This window comes from Aquarana catesbeiana, linkage group LG13 (assembly GCF_042186555.1).
Source record: "Aquarana catesbeiana isolate 2022-GZ linkage group LG13, ASM4218655v1, whole genome shotgun sequence".
Lineage (NCBI taxonomy): Eukaryota > Metazoa > Chordata > Amphibia > Anura > Ranidae > Aquarana > Aquarana catesbeiana.
The window spans coordinates 78,768,908-78,784,274 of NC_133336.1; the positions used below are offsets into that span (position 1 = coordinate 78,768,908).

Consider the following 15,367-nt stretch of genomic DNA (forward strand, 5'->3'; position numbering starts at 1 on the left):
TAAACAGACATCCGCCCACCCAGAGAGGAGAACAGGCTGTGTCTGTGTCTGCTCTGCATAAGTAGCGTGGACATGGACCAGCCATCCGTCTGCTCAGCGGGGATCAATGGATAGATTCTTTACTGAGCAGGCAGACTCCTGGCAGAGCCCAACCTGTGAAAAAGGGGCCTTAGAGATAAGAAAGGAGTGAATAGGTGGGGGTAGTAAGAGTACATGAAGTATAAGTATCCGAAATAAATAAAGGAAGGAGTACAGAGAAAGTGCTAAGGCTGCATTATAGGGACAGGAGAGGTAGTAGAGGAACACACTGGGATGGAAAGGGTGTCAGACATATGGGAGTGTGGAATGACCAGAGCTGAGGGGGGGTTCTGCAGGGGCTTGTGTAGTGAAGATTTATGGGTGGTAGAGCAGATAGGAGAAAAAAAGGATAAAGTTAACAGTAAAAAAAGTTCAAGAGGATCACTGCTAATTTACTGCATGATTGTGGAGGACAGGTAGAGAGAGGTGCTGACCACTGGAAAAGAGCAGAGTGAGACTAAGGAAGAAGGTGAAGTAACAGGGGAAGAGAACATGCTGAGAGCCAGGGGGGAGTGAGTAATATTTGCAGAAAAGAGAGATAAGGCAAAGTTCGAATGACTGAAACTGCAGAGCTCGGGAATCAACATTGTGCATATGAGGGAGAATAACAGTCTCTCCTGTCAGAAAGGAGAAGTGGCAGAAGCTCCGTGTGTGTCCCTCGCTCCCCCCTCCTCACCTCACAGATTAAGAGCGCCCAGGGCAGGCTCTTCACTCAGCGTCCATGCTGTCCTTCTTGCCGTCTTGGGGCCCCTCCCACTGTGACAGACTGCCAGGGCCCAGTCGCAAGTGCGACCCTGGTAATTCTGCCACTGTGTTTCCTCCGGACCCACAGGAGCTGAAAAAACGTTTATTATTTTTCAAGTCTCTGTGCTTTTTGCAGGAGACTCCCTGTCCAGCATCCCATTCAGCCCAGCGGTTCTTGGGAGGGCGAACAGGGGCAGCAACTTGGGCAAATCGCTCTGCCTGAGGTTTCACCCCTACAGAGGGGCTTGCAACCATCCCCCCAAGCTGAAACGGATGCCGCTGACATTTTCCCCCGGATGCCGTTCATTCCAATGGTGGAGGCCGCTTGTCTGCCCACTGCCAGCTCGCCGGACCGCCGTACTGCCGCTACACCCAGCACTCAATCCTGCTTGTCTGCCCGCCGCACTACCGCGAACGGAGGCTGCCGCAACCTGCGATAGCTTCCACCTGCACAGCCCGCACCTTACTAGTTTGGTTGACTACAAGAATTACTAGAAGATGACACACCAAGAGAATAACTAGTAAGAACTATCCCCATACTGACCAGAGCGGCAGCTTTTCTAGCGGATGCCTCGGCTGAAACCGTGAAAATCTCTTCAAGGGCCACAGCTCTAGCGAACTCGGCCCGAAGAGCCCTGTGGCTGAAGTCTTGGGAAGGTGATATCGCTTCCAAGAACAGACTATGCAGAATCCCATTCACAGGTGATCTCCTATTCGGGCCTGACCTAGAAACAGTATTAGACAGGACCACAGCAAAAAACAAGGGGTTCCTCCAAACCAAAAATAAGCAGGGGAAGGCACCCTTTCGACAATTCAAATAATTCAACAAGCTGAGAGCAAAAAAGAAATAGGGACAGCAAAACAAAAAGGCAAGGGAGAATTCATCCTCAAGCCTCCTGAACCAAAGAACAAAAAACAAACAATGATTGTCTTCAGGTGGGGGCAGACTGGCAGCTTTTGCCCACCAGTGGAAGGCTACACAATAGAATTTTCTGCCCGCCCCCCCAACCAAGTACTTAGTAACCATCCTACCAAGGGACGAAGATAGGGGGGCAAAGGCCTTTCTAGAGTCCCTGGAAAACCTACTAAATCAGAAAGTGGTTCGCCAAGTCCCTCAAAAAGAGGAGAAAGTGGGATTCTATTATATCTTTGCAAAGAAAAAACCATCAGGCAAGCTAAGGCTCATACTGAACCTCAAGCCACTCAACAAGAGAATAAAATACAAAAAATTCAGGATGGAGTCTATCTATTCAGTCAGAAATATCCTACCACAAGGAACATTCGTGGCCACAATAGACCTACAGGATGCTTACCTACATGTCCCCATAAAGGAACCTCATCAAAGATTCCTGAGGTTCGCAATTCAGGGACCGGCAGCCACCCTACACCTGCAATATACGCCTCTCCCTTTCGGCATCTCTTTTGCACCCAGGATCTTCTCAAAGATAATGGTAGAAGCTCTCAAAGGCTTAAGACAACAAGGCATTGGCGTAATACTATACCTAAACGACCTACTGTTCTTTGCAGATTCAGCGGAGACCCTAGAAACCAATCTGCGCACAAGTATGTCCTATTTACAAAACCTGGGGTGGATAGTAAATACAGAAAAGTCGCAGCTGACCCCAAGCCAGAGAATAGTGTACTTGGGCTATGTACTGGACTCCAGACTAACCAAAATCTTCCTAACGGGGAAAAAAACAAAAGGATCACACAGGCAATAGCCTCCCTGATGAGGAACAACTCTATCAGGATCAGACAAGGAATGGCAGTGCTAGGACTGATGTCTTCAATCCCAGCCATCACCTGGGCGAAGATTCACACGAGACCTATACAGAATTATATTCTGTCCCACTGGGATGGCAACCATTCCTAGACATGTCCATTTCTGTTCTGAACTCAGTCAAACACTCCAGTGGTGGCTCAATCCGCTCCGATACATCGAAGGGCGCAGATGGGCTCAATACAACCCTGTCAGGATTACCACAGATGCCAGTACCCTAGGTTGGGGAGCACACATGGAGGAGCTCTACACACAGGGTAAATGGAACTCCAAATGCTCTCAAGCCTCCTCGGACATGGGGGAGCTAAAAGCTGTGGTAGAGGGTAGAGAGGTAAGGGTTCAATCAGACAGTGCCACGACGGTGGCATACTTAAACAGGCAGTGGGGGACAAAATCCCAAAGCTTGATGAGCCTGAAAGGAAACAACTCTGTTGTGGGCAGAAACAAACATAAGATCAATATCAGGCATCCACCTGAAAGGAACAAACAATACGCTGGCAAACTTTCTGAGCCGTAAGACTATAAAATGGACAGAGTGGTCGCCAAACCAAGCAACCTTCTCACAGATCACGCAAACATGGGGAGTACCCGAGGTAGATCTGTTCGCCTCCAAGGCAAACACAAAATTATCAACGTTCTTTTCACTGGATCTCACAGATGGCAACAGCGGAGTAGATGCATTTAGCCAAAGCTGGGGTTGGCAGTTGTGTTATGCATTCCCTCCAACTGCCATAATACCGAGAGTGATCAAAAAAATCAAGGCAGAGAAAACAATGGTGATACTCTATAGCACCATACTGGCCCCAAAGAGCATGGTTCAGCCACTTGAAGAACCTCAGTGTCCAGCCACAGCTGACACTGCCGGATTTTCCAGATCTCTTATCGCAGGGACCAGTCAATCATCCGAACCACAGACTCCTGAAGCTTTTGTGCTGGTTAGTGCAAGGGTAAGACTACAAAACAAAGGGCTGTCAGAGTGATCAACACCATCCTAGACAGCAGAAAACCCGTGACTAGGTCAATCTACGAGAAAGTAAGGAAAAAGTTTGTCTCCTGGAATAAAAACAGATTCCCGGCAGAGGGATAATCCCGACGATTCTGGATTTCCTACAGGAAAGGGCAGACAAGAACATCTCTCAGAGAACGCTTAAAGTACAAGTGGTAGCACTCTCCTCCTTTATGGACGCTAGACTAGCAGAGGATCTGCTGATAAAGTGATTCCTAATATCAATAAACAGAGTTAGACCTGCAAAAAAACTCCAACATGGGATATGTCCACAGGGTTTCTCTCTCCCCCATTCGAACTGTTGGAAGACAGCTCAGACAGAAATCTTACTCTAAAAACTACACTTCTAGTGGCCCTAGTATCGGCCAGAAGAGAGCAAAATCCAAGCGCTTTCCATGATGGAACCTTACTGCCTGATACAAACAGACAAAATAATCCTCTCACCAGACTCTGCTTTTCTACCAAAAGGCTCTTCAGCATTCCATAGGACCCAAAATGTAAATATTCGTATTGCTTCAAAATCTATGGACAGCAAGAAAAGAGACACTTACAATAAGCTAGATGTGAGAAATAAACTCATAGCATACCTCAAGAGAACGAAGGATTGGCGAACTACCTCTCTATTCGTCCTCTATGCAGGAGCCAATAAAGGAAAACAGGCATCCAAAAACACGATCAGCAGATGGCTAAGAATTGCCATTCAGATGGCCTATGAGTTGAGGCACAAACTCCTCCCCCCCCCAGGGATTAGAGCATATTCAACCAGAGAAAGCAGAGGCAACTTCAGGGCAGATCTGCAGGGCAGCGACATGGTCGAGCTTCAGTACTTTGCAATGCACTACCTTTATAGACCAGCTGTCTGGCCAAGACCAGGCATTTGGTCGCAAGGTGCTCCAGTCTTTACCCCCACCATAGTAAGTATTGCTTGTTATACATCCTCTCGGATTCTGCCCTGGAAGACTATTTGAGAGAACAGAGTTAGGTACCTGGTAACTCTTTTTCTAAGAAGTTTTCCAGGGCAGCGCTAGTTCCCACCCAAAAGCGATAATGCCAGGTATAGTGGGGGAAGCTTTAGTTTACAAAGAGTTCCTTTGGTGCTTTAATATAACTGAGGCACGCAGTTAAGCAGTTAACAAATGTATAATGGTGGACATATGCGTTTCCTGTTTCAGGGAGGGGGAGCCTCTCTCGGATTCTGCCCTGGAAGACTTCTTAGAAAGAGTTACCAGGTACCTAACTCTGTTTTCCTTTTATTTTCACCTTGTGATCCAGCCAGTAAGTCTGTTATTTTTTTAACTTCTTTTAACGGACCAAGCTATCCAGACAAATTAGCAGTTAGAGGGATAAGACAATCCATTCAATGCTGACAGGGGTGCTTACAATGATTAGCTATTAATCATTTATGTAAAACCTTTATCCCACAAGGGGAAAAAACTGCTGTAACTGCTTCTAAAGTGTTCAGCTTCAGTTTGTTAGTGTATATATTTACTATTGGGGGGGATGTTGTCACCATAAGGGCTCTTAGGCTGCAATACATTCCATTCGTATTCTTGGGTTTATTTTTATTCTTTTCATAATAGACTATTTGCAGCAACATACTGTATTTTAAACAAGATTTTTATTAGATTTAACAAAGTAGGTAAATTAAGAATCCTCTCTGAAATGGCATATTAAATACCGTATATACTCGAGTAGAAGTCAAATTTTTCAGCCCTTTTTTTGGGCTGAAAGTGCCCCCCTCGACTTATACTCGAGTCACGCCGTCTGCCTACATGATCAGCGTGTCATACAGGCAGACGGCGGCCAGCGTGTGCTATTACTATTCGGCGGCCAATTACTGTTCAAAAGCTGCGCCTCCTCCTCGTCTGTGATAGGCAGTCAGTGTACAGCCTATCACAGACATTCTCTCATCCTCGTCCGTGGTATGAGGATGAGAGAATGTCTGTGATAGGCTGACCGCTGACTGCTGGGAAATGGAGTTTTCTGCCTATCATGGACGAGGAGGAGGCGCGGCTTTTGAACAGTGAATGGCCGCTGAATAGTAATAGAACACGCTGATCGGTGCAGAGCGACACACGGAGGCATGCGCAGGACACAGGTAGGATGCACACAGACACAGGACACAGGTACATATACACAGGACACATGCACACGTACACAGGACACATGCACACGTACACAGGACACATGCACACGTACACAGGACACATGCACACGTACACAGGACACATGCACACGTACACAGGACACATGCACACGTGCACAGGACACATGCACACGTGCACAGGACACATGCACACGTGCACAGGACACATGCACACATATGCACAGGACACATGACACATATGCACAGGACACATGACACATATGCACAGGACACATGACACATGCACAGGACACAGGGAGGTATACAGCTGCAGATGGGCATTGTTGACCCTCTTTTTCCACTTACAGTAGCTGCTGCATTTCTCACCCTCGTCTTATACTCGGGTCAATAAGTTTTTCCCATTTTTTTGTGGTAAATTAGGGCCTCGACTTATACTTGGATCGACTTATACTCGAGTATATACGGTACATATTTGAGATTTAAAAGGAATCTGCCATGATCAAAATATAGTAGTGGCCATTGCTGATTTGTTCAGAAGGTGCATGCTCTAGGGAGAGGTCATCATTGTACTTTTAATCTTTTAGGTGAGTTAATGACCAGGATCAGGCATGTGCATATAAAGTGCAAGACATCTAATTCATAAAAATTTCTAGAAAAAAGGCTTGATTGTTATGTGTATCAATTATGTACCTATAAATTTGTGGATGTTCTTCAGCCCCTGAAGATACTGCAAAAGGCTGGGTGTCCCAAACAGAGGGGGGATCAAGAAAAAAATGGGGCTTACTGAAGAACAATACACATAAGGATTAGTTAATCAGTCAAAAATGTATTGAAGTGGTACACGTCCGAACGGAAGTTCTTGTTGAAGTTCTTGTTGATTGTTGTTTTTTGTCCCCCAGTCTGTGGTTGTACTGACTGACCAGTCGTCAATCTGTATTTAGGGCAGTTTAGCAAAAACGGTTTAAACTCTTTTAACAATGTGTCTTAATTTTTGTACCACTTCAATAAATTTTTGACTGAGTAACTAATCCTTATGTGTATTGTTCTTCAGTAAGCCCCATCTTTTTCTTGGTCCCCCCTCTGTTTGGGACACCCAGCCTTTTGCAGACATCTAATTCATGCATGCTCATTCCATGTTGGTCACCCGTAGTACAGTTAGGTTTGTATGTGATTGGTGGCAGTAAAGAACTTTAAGGATGGTCATTGTGATACATGTGAGAGATGGCAGATAGCCTGTAATAGATGTGATTGGGAATAGCTCTATATAGCAGGTGAGTAGAAAGGTTTCCCAAATAGCCAGATTACCGATAAGGGGACTGGTTTTGGCCTGACAAACTGAAGACCTAAACAGGTAGGCATTGTTCCCTGTATGTATTTTAAGATTTATTTTTTTATTTTTTACTAGAGTGTACCTGTAATGTTGTGAGTTTATGAAGGTATTTCGTTCTCGTCTTATATTGTATGACTTAATTCCCATATGTTCTTTTACAGTCAAATTTTGCAATGGGTCGTTTCCCCAGCACCTGTCGGAAATGTTTTATGCTGGATTTTGGGCTGGCGCGGCAATTTACAAACTCCTGTGGAGATGTCCGGCCGGTATGTATATCTTTAAAGCAGAACTTCACTTTCAACATTGATTATTTTTTAATATCATGCTTACTTGTTTAAAGCTTTTTTTTATCTACATTTTTTCAGTTGCTTTTTGGTTTCCAGGCCTAGACAAGTTGTCGTACATCTCAAGTCTTTGGGAGAGGAGGAAGGGTTTTTTCAACTAAACACACCCTTCTGCCTGCATTCCTATGCTAAGGGCAGATAGATTCCAGGAAGTATAATTCGTCAGCCCTTAATCAAGATGGCCACAGCCAGAATTGCCTGGGGCTAGGGGGAAATAAAAACATGGAGACATGGATGAGTTTGCTTTAAATTTTAAAAAATTGTGTTTTTGATTTGTAGTGCTCAGATGCAGTGAATTTTTGCTTTATTAATACAATGCACAGGACTATGATGTGCAAAATATACCTGTTTGGCAATGCCATGCTAAAGGGGGTACCACATACACGTCTTGGAGGATCTCTTAAAAAAAATTAAGTCAGCCACTAAAAATCTTGTAGCTGCTGAATTTTAATAACACACACTTACCAGCCCAGGGACCCAGCGTTTTCTTCACCTTGGTCAGTTCTTTGAGGGTCTTCAGGTCCCTGGTGCCACCACCTTGCTTGTGAGAATCCGGCGATGACTTCCTGTGGCTTCACAGCTGGTTTCCCACTGTGCATGCATGGGTGCTGTTGTAAATAGAAAATAGGAAGTCGTGCTAGAAATGGTGAATTATGAGAGAATGTGATAGGTGCTCTCAAAATGGTGTGACGACAAACCACACTAACTAGGTCTAAAAATAGACAGATCCAATCAGTGCAAAGAACTATATATATATATATATATATATATATATATATATATATATATATATATATATATATATATATATATATATATGTATGTGTGTGTGTATATATATATATATATATATATATATATATATATATATATATATATATATATATATATGACTACCCTGAATAGTGATATTCAAAAGCCTGCATGATACAACAAATATACTGTAATATAAAAATAGACATTACATTAGTAATAAACAGGTGAAATAAATACCCCGGATGAAACTAGTAATGAAATATAAAGTGATAATATTATATACCAAAACACATGACTAGATAAAGAGTCCATATGTGATAGTAAAAAGACCATATCATGATAATAATTAGTCCATTAAAAATAGATGGTTTTTGAGTGGAGATACACTGCAGAATTTCCCAGAGAGAGTGACACGTGAGAGGATGCCTCCACTGCCGCTTACCAGAATTTGGTGGTCCCTTGATTATAGGGGACAACACAAGGCAGATGGCTATTACCCCAGCCCGGGATCTCTCTGGCATAAACTGGTCACCTCGGCCTCAAAGAAAACAGTCCGCAGATGGATCGGTTCAGGTAAGTGGTATGGTCCCCATAAAACAAGAGGGCTTCACATAGCATAAAATCCTTACATTTATTGTATGTTAAAAAAAGACAAATTAACACTTACAAAAAGGTAGACAATTTAGGCATAAAAACGAGCCGGCCGGCTTCTAAACAGCCCGTAGCTTCCGGGACTGGACGCGTAGCGGTGACGTCAGTGCGTCGTACCTCTTCCCTACGTCGTTTCGTCACTAGCGGGCGTGGTCCCGGGATACAGGCAGCGTCCTGACGCACCACTTAAATAGCATATACACAACCAAGCCTCGGTTTAGGTCCCGAGGGGAGAACCACTAAGCGCCATCCTGTTCAAGGGAAAACTTAGGGACAAACACATCTAAAAGGCCCATAAGTAAGGACAAAACCAAAATAACCAAATACTAACTAGCTGATAAAAAAAAAAAGGACATGCGGAGAGCATCAAGAATTATTAATTAACATAAAAAAAAAAAAAAAAAATTAATAAGGTGCTTCCGAAATTTAAAAAATAAAAAAAGAGAATAATAATAATAATAAAAATCTATATAAATAGATTCCAGCGCAATATGCAAAGGCAGATCACAAATCAAAACCCATTGACGGACTATTTAGGTGGCCAAGAGATACAACGATCGGGTCCTAATGCCCAATAGGGGGACCTAGCAAGGAATAAATATATTAAAATACTAAGCCTAACAAAAAATAGGCAGGAAAACAAACTAAACAGAAAAAATCTCTTACTGTCAAAAATCGTAACTAAAAAGGTATGACAAAATAAATATATAAATAAGGTCACTGTTCTCCCTTAACAAAAAGGCGCCCTGCAGTTGCCCATAACCCACCTAGACTTTATGAAAAAAGGGGACAAAAACTGGTGATACCCTTGTGGCGCATAAGGTGTCATACTAGGAATTGTCATACAATAAAAATAGAGAAATAATTAACAATTGAATAAATTAAAAAATTAGGAGCAGGTACCTGTCAAAACTAGGAACCCACTTTATCACCTTTTTTTTTTTTTTTTTTTTTTTTAGGTGAAGTTCCACTGTAATACTTTTTGTTTTACGTGTGTTTTATATATATTTTATCTATATCCCCTATTCCAAAAAAGTTGGGACAGGGCCATGGGAACCATGGTGTAGCATCCCCTCTTCTTTTAACAACACCATGTAAATGTCTGTCAACTGGAAAGACCAGTTGATGGCGTTTTGGAAGCAGAATGTTGTCCCATTCTTGCCTGCTATAGGATTCTAGCTGCTCAACAGTCCTGGGTCTTATTTTGATTTAAAGATGTGCCAAATATTTTCAATTGGTGAAAGGTCTGGACTGCAAGCAGGCCAGTTAAGCACCCAGACTCTTCTACTATGAAGCCATGCTGTTGTCATAGATACAGCATGTGGTTTAGCATTGCTGAAAATTGCAAGGCCAAATCTGAAAAATATGTTTTCTGGATGGGAGCATATGCTGCTCTAAAATCTGGATTTATCTTTCAGTATTGATGGTGCCTTCCCAGATTTGGACGCTGCCCATTCCATGCAAATGAATGCACCCCCATACCATTAGAGATGCAGGCTTTTCAGCTGAGTGCTAATAAGTTGGAAGGTCCCTCTCCTCTTTAGTCCAGAGGACATGCAGCACCCATGATTGTCAAAAAAGAATGTCAAATTTCGATTTGTCTGACCACAGAACAGTTTTCCACTTTGCAACAGGCCATTTTAATTGAACTTTGGCTCAGAGAAGACCGGGAACATTTCTGGATCATGTTCAGTTGTGGCTTCGTTGTATGATTTGAGCTTTACCTTGCATTTTTGGATGGTACCTGGCATTACTGCACTGAACTTGGACTGAGCGGTTGATGTTTCCTTTGAGGCTCTTCATTTATCACAGGACTCCTCTCCATTCTTGCCTCAGTATACTCCCCTGGTCTGGCCATCCTCGGTTGGAGTACATGAGGGATTCCCCTCTTCTCACATCTTTATTGGAAATTCCCTTTTACATGAAACTTCGATACATATGCTCGTTTTGATTGATCCATTACTAGTCCAGTATTTTGATGCCACTCCAATTGCAAGGTCCTATGATAACCAACGAACCATTATCCAAATTCTCTACTAACCAGCTATATAAAAGGTCCTCTCAAATCTTCACACCCTTGAAGAAGATTTTGACATGTACATCGAAACGCGTTGGGTGTAAAGAGCACCTTTAGCTTATTTCTCATATTATTATGCATGTGATGTACAAATAATCTATGCCTTGCTTCATTTGTTTTAAAGTCTTTTCAATAAAATTTATACTTTTATAGACCTGTTTGTAGTTGTCCGATCATCTTTAGTGCCTAAAAAGTCAATTTAGGGGAACCCCTGTTTTTTCTTGGGTCACTAAATAAAATGGTTATCTTACAGTCCTGTTTACACCTTGCTTTTGCTTGGTGCTTCGATGGGGCTTCGGTGGAGCTTTGGGGCTTCAAGCAAGCTTTGCCATAGACTTCTATGGAGGCTTTGAAGACGCTTTGAAGCCCCACTAAAGCGACATGGGGTATAATTTTTTTAAGCAAAGCAAAAGCAAGGTGTAAACAGGACTGTAAGCTAACTATTTTATTTAGTGACAGGAGCTTTGACTAGCATTCAAAGAGCTTTAACAAAGCCTGTCCAAAGCCATGTTTGAAGAAAGTTTAAACTAGCCGTTAATGTGTGTTGAAGCTGAAGCAAGTGTAAATGAGCACTTTTTTTTATACCCAGTCATGTTACTGACCTGTTGCCAATTAATTTAATTTTGTTGAAAAATGTTCTTTCAGCTCTTCCTTATAAGTACAGCTTACTTTGCCAGCTGTTTTGTTTCTATCAATTCATCACTTTCAAAATTACCTTTTTTTCTTTTTTTTTTCTTAAAATGGTTCATTTTCTCAGTTTAAACACTTGATATGTTTTCTATTGTGAATAAAATATGCGGTTTATGAGATTTGCAAATCATTGCATTCTGTTTTTTGTAGATTTTACACAGAGTCCCAATTTTTTTGGGGTTGTATAATTTATTTTTTTTATTTGAATTGCATTGCACTTACACTGCAAAGCGTCAGATAATTTGGCTATGGCTCAGATCCAAGGGGTTTCTGTATATTTACTTCATTGATAATACACCATGTCAGTAAAGCCATGCATAATTGTCCATTCAACGTAGACCTTACAGCTTTGTTCTTGGACTTTCCTCCATTGAATTGGTATATAAAGGTCATAATAATCAATGTTGATGCCCTGTTTTATTTTGGTACTTTAAGAATAATTGGTAGCAAATTATGCCTAAATTAGCCTCTATACAATGCTAGCCAAATGAGATGCCTGTTACTGCAGGACTGTCTTCAATACTAACATTTTAATTTTTTTTTTGGATTCTCCTGACATATTTCAGGCAACACTGGTCACATAATTGTTTCCTTGTTTGCAGGGAAATAGGAGGATTTGATTTGTTGCATAACAGATTTGCATCAGCTGCTGGCAGAGCCTTAACTTGATTTGCATTCAGGCACCTGGCTTTCTGCAGCATGGCCACCAATTATGTGGAAATGAAATTGTGAAGGAATTCAGTAAACAGAAGGGGAGCTCTATTTTTCTTCAACTCTAGTCTATATTAAATTCAATAAAACGTTGCTCCAGGCAAACACAGAATAAATACAATACATAAGAGTTTTGTTACCTTACAAATAATTTTTACTTCTGTCCCACCAGTACTGAGATTTAGCCAGCCCTGTCCCATAGCATGCCCAGATGTCCACTCCAGCCTCCTGATTGGATAGTGAAAGAGCAGCATCAAACCTTTAAAGACCCTGGGAGAGATTTACTAAAGCTGGGGCACTCAGAATCTGGTGCGCCTGTGCATGGTAGCCAATCCGCTTCTAATTTCAGCTTGATCAATTAAGCTTTGGCAATAAAACCTGGAAGCTGATTGGTTTCTATGCAGAGCTGCACCAGATTTTTGCACTCTCCAGTTCTAATCAATTAACCCCTACTGTCTTTGCTTACTCTAATCTCTCCTCCTTGTCAATACATTTGTATGTGGCATATCTGATTGGCTCCCAGTGCTGCTGTACAGAGAATTGGAAGAGGCTGACAATAGGTCAAATTCAGGTTCTCACACTGGATGCATTAACAATACCTTCAATTATTGGTCAATCAATCATTAAATTGCTATGTGCCTTCTATTTTTATGCCTGAGGTTTAGCTTTAAATTGGTTTCCTACTTTAATCCTGATGCAGGTGTTTCAGAAATAGAACGTTAATGTTTGGTTGTGAGGCATCATGGGACTGATATATAAATTAGGCAGAAACAAGTAATTGTTATATACAGAATGAACTATATGTCCTCTATCATCATTTCTAGCGAAGGGTAAAAAATGATCAGAAACAGTTGGATCTTATGAAAATCCCTATTATAATTCATCTCTGATGACTTTTCATTATGTGTTCTGTTCATGGCTCACATAAACGCTCAGGTCATTCAGATCCTTATCCTGTTGGGTAAAACCTGGCAATTGTTTTTTGGTGCAATCAGATAGGCCTTTGTGTGAATCAGTTAAGGAAAGTTTGCTGGATATAAAAAAACTGGTTGGGTTTTTCCAGTAATCTGGGCAGAACAGGCAACTGCCGAGGGTGCATGGGGTTGTTAAAAAAAAAAAAAAAAAAAAAAAAAATCAGTGCTAAAGTCGGCCATAGATGTTGGTGGTTTTTTTTTTTTTTCCTTCAACAATGGGTTGCAGGAAAGAAAATGGTTTAATTGACTCTGCCTTCCCTGGTCTCCGCATTCAGCAGACTCCAGCAGCTGACTCCAGGCCTCCTATGGTCCTCCTCTAGACTCTGTACGTTCTGCTTCCCAGCTTTGCCCTGTTACTAAAACTCATTTTTTAATAAATTGCTCAATGGTTGTACACATACAGTAAATATTTGCTTTCCAATATTATTCCTAGACTTCTGCTTTCAGAGGTAGTTATTACTAAAGCCAGTGATAATCAAATGCAGAGGCAATTATTTAATATGATAAAGCGTAGATACATTTATATAGTCTTGCAGGTACAACCGCCCCTTTGAGGGCAACCATAATGCCGATGCAATTTTTGAGTTGAACACCTCTGGGTTAGGACATTACATTTTAGCTTGATTTGAGCGCACGGTTATCTTTTCAGTGTACTGCATCATGATAGCCCCCCTTGCCAGCCTGGATCTGCCTACATTACATAGATAAGCACAACGATCCAGTGCTGTCACTAGGTCTAAAACGAGGTATGTAATGAATTGGAAATTTTTATTTTATTTTTTTCGTTAGCATGTTGATGAGGAGGAAGGAAAGGAGGGGAAGGCAAAATATAAGCAGATTAAGCTTCAACTTTAAGTTCTTTTGGTGTATAATCTCTTTATTTGGGCTCATTAATCTCATTAATGTATATTTGAACAAAGCAAAGTTAGCACCCAAAGAAAACAGGTATTCCCCAGCCATCTTTTTTCTTGTGCAGTTTAGAAGCCATCGCATGCGAGGTTGCACTGGACAAAGACATTTTTGTTTTTTAAGATGCCATTTAATTGAGTCTTAAAGTGCTGTTACATGCCAGTGCCAGTGCTATGTGGATAAAGGTGTTATAAAGTGTTTTTTTTTTTTTTTTTCACTACATGATCAGCTTAAGGCGCCCCATAGATGATGACTATACATGTCATGGCCATCTTTGCACTTTTTTGGGGCTGCTTGCTGCTTCCCTTTCATCAAAACGCACATCATATAGAGTTTTTAATGGTAATGCACTTAACACACCCTGCAAATGTACTATATTGTCAAAAGTATTGGGACATCTGCCTTAAAACAAACTGGCATGCCAGTCTTAGTCTGTAGAGTTCAATATTTACTTGGCCCACCCTTTGCAGCTTTAACCGCTTCAACTCTTCTGGGAAGGCTGTCCACAAGTTTTAGGAGTGTGTTATGGGAATGTTTGACCATTCTTCCAGAAGCGCATTTGTGAGATCAGGCACTGATGTGGATGAGAAGACCTGATTTATAGTCTCCGCTCTAATTCATCTCAAAGGTGTTCTATCGGGTTGAAGTCAAGACTCTGCACAGGCAAGTCAAGTTCCTCCACCCCAAACTCGCTCATCCATTTTTTTTGGACCTTTTGTTTGTACGCTGGTCCAAATCATTTGGTGAAGGGAGGATTATGGTGTGGGGTTGTTTTTGCAGGGGTTGGGCTTGGCCCCCTAGCTCCAGTGAAGGGAACTCTTAAGGCATCAGCATACCAAGACATTTTGGACAATTTCATGTTCTCAACTTTGTGGGAACAGTTTGGGGGTTGCCCCTTCCTGTTCCATCGAAAATTCTCATATGACAGAATTCAACTTCAGAAGTGATGTAATGTGTTGCATTGTTTTGTATGTGTTCTTTCGTTTCTGAGCATGCATACAGTAGTCTTGCTCTTAAGATTTTTTTTTTTTTTAGATGAAAACTATACAAATTAAACGAAAATTGAACTTTGTGTTCACGTTCGACCAAAAATTTTAGAGCTTGCACATCCAGTTTTTGTCTTTCGAAAATTTGGAATCGGCTGTTGAAAGCACCATACCAACGTTTAGAAAATCGGCAGATCGTTCATCGGACGAAAATTTACTTCCGA

The 15,367-nt window shown here is 41.7% G+C and overlaps 1 protein-coding gene across 2 annotated transcripts in view; it reads left to right on the forward strand.

Moving 5' to 3' along the window:
- Nucleotides 1-15,367, forward strand: part of TTBK2 (tau tubulin kinase 2) — a 255,290-nt gene that overhangs the window by 180,406 nt on the left and 59,517 nt on the right. For both annotated transcript variants that reach the window (XM_073609369.1, XM_073609370.1), the window contains exon 6: nt 7,207-7,311. In XM_073609369.1, the coding sequence (XP_073465470.1) occupies nt 7,207-7,311 (105 nt within the window). The remainder of the gene's footprint in view (nt 1-7,206; nt 7,312-15,367) is intronic.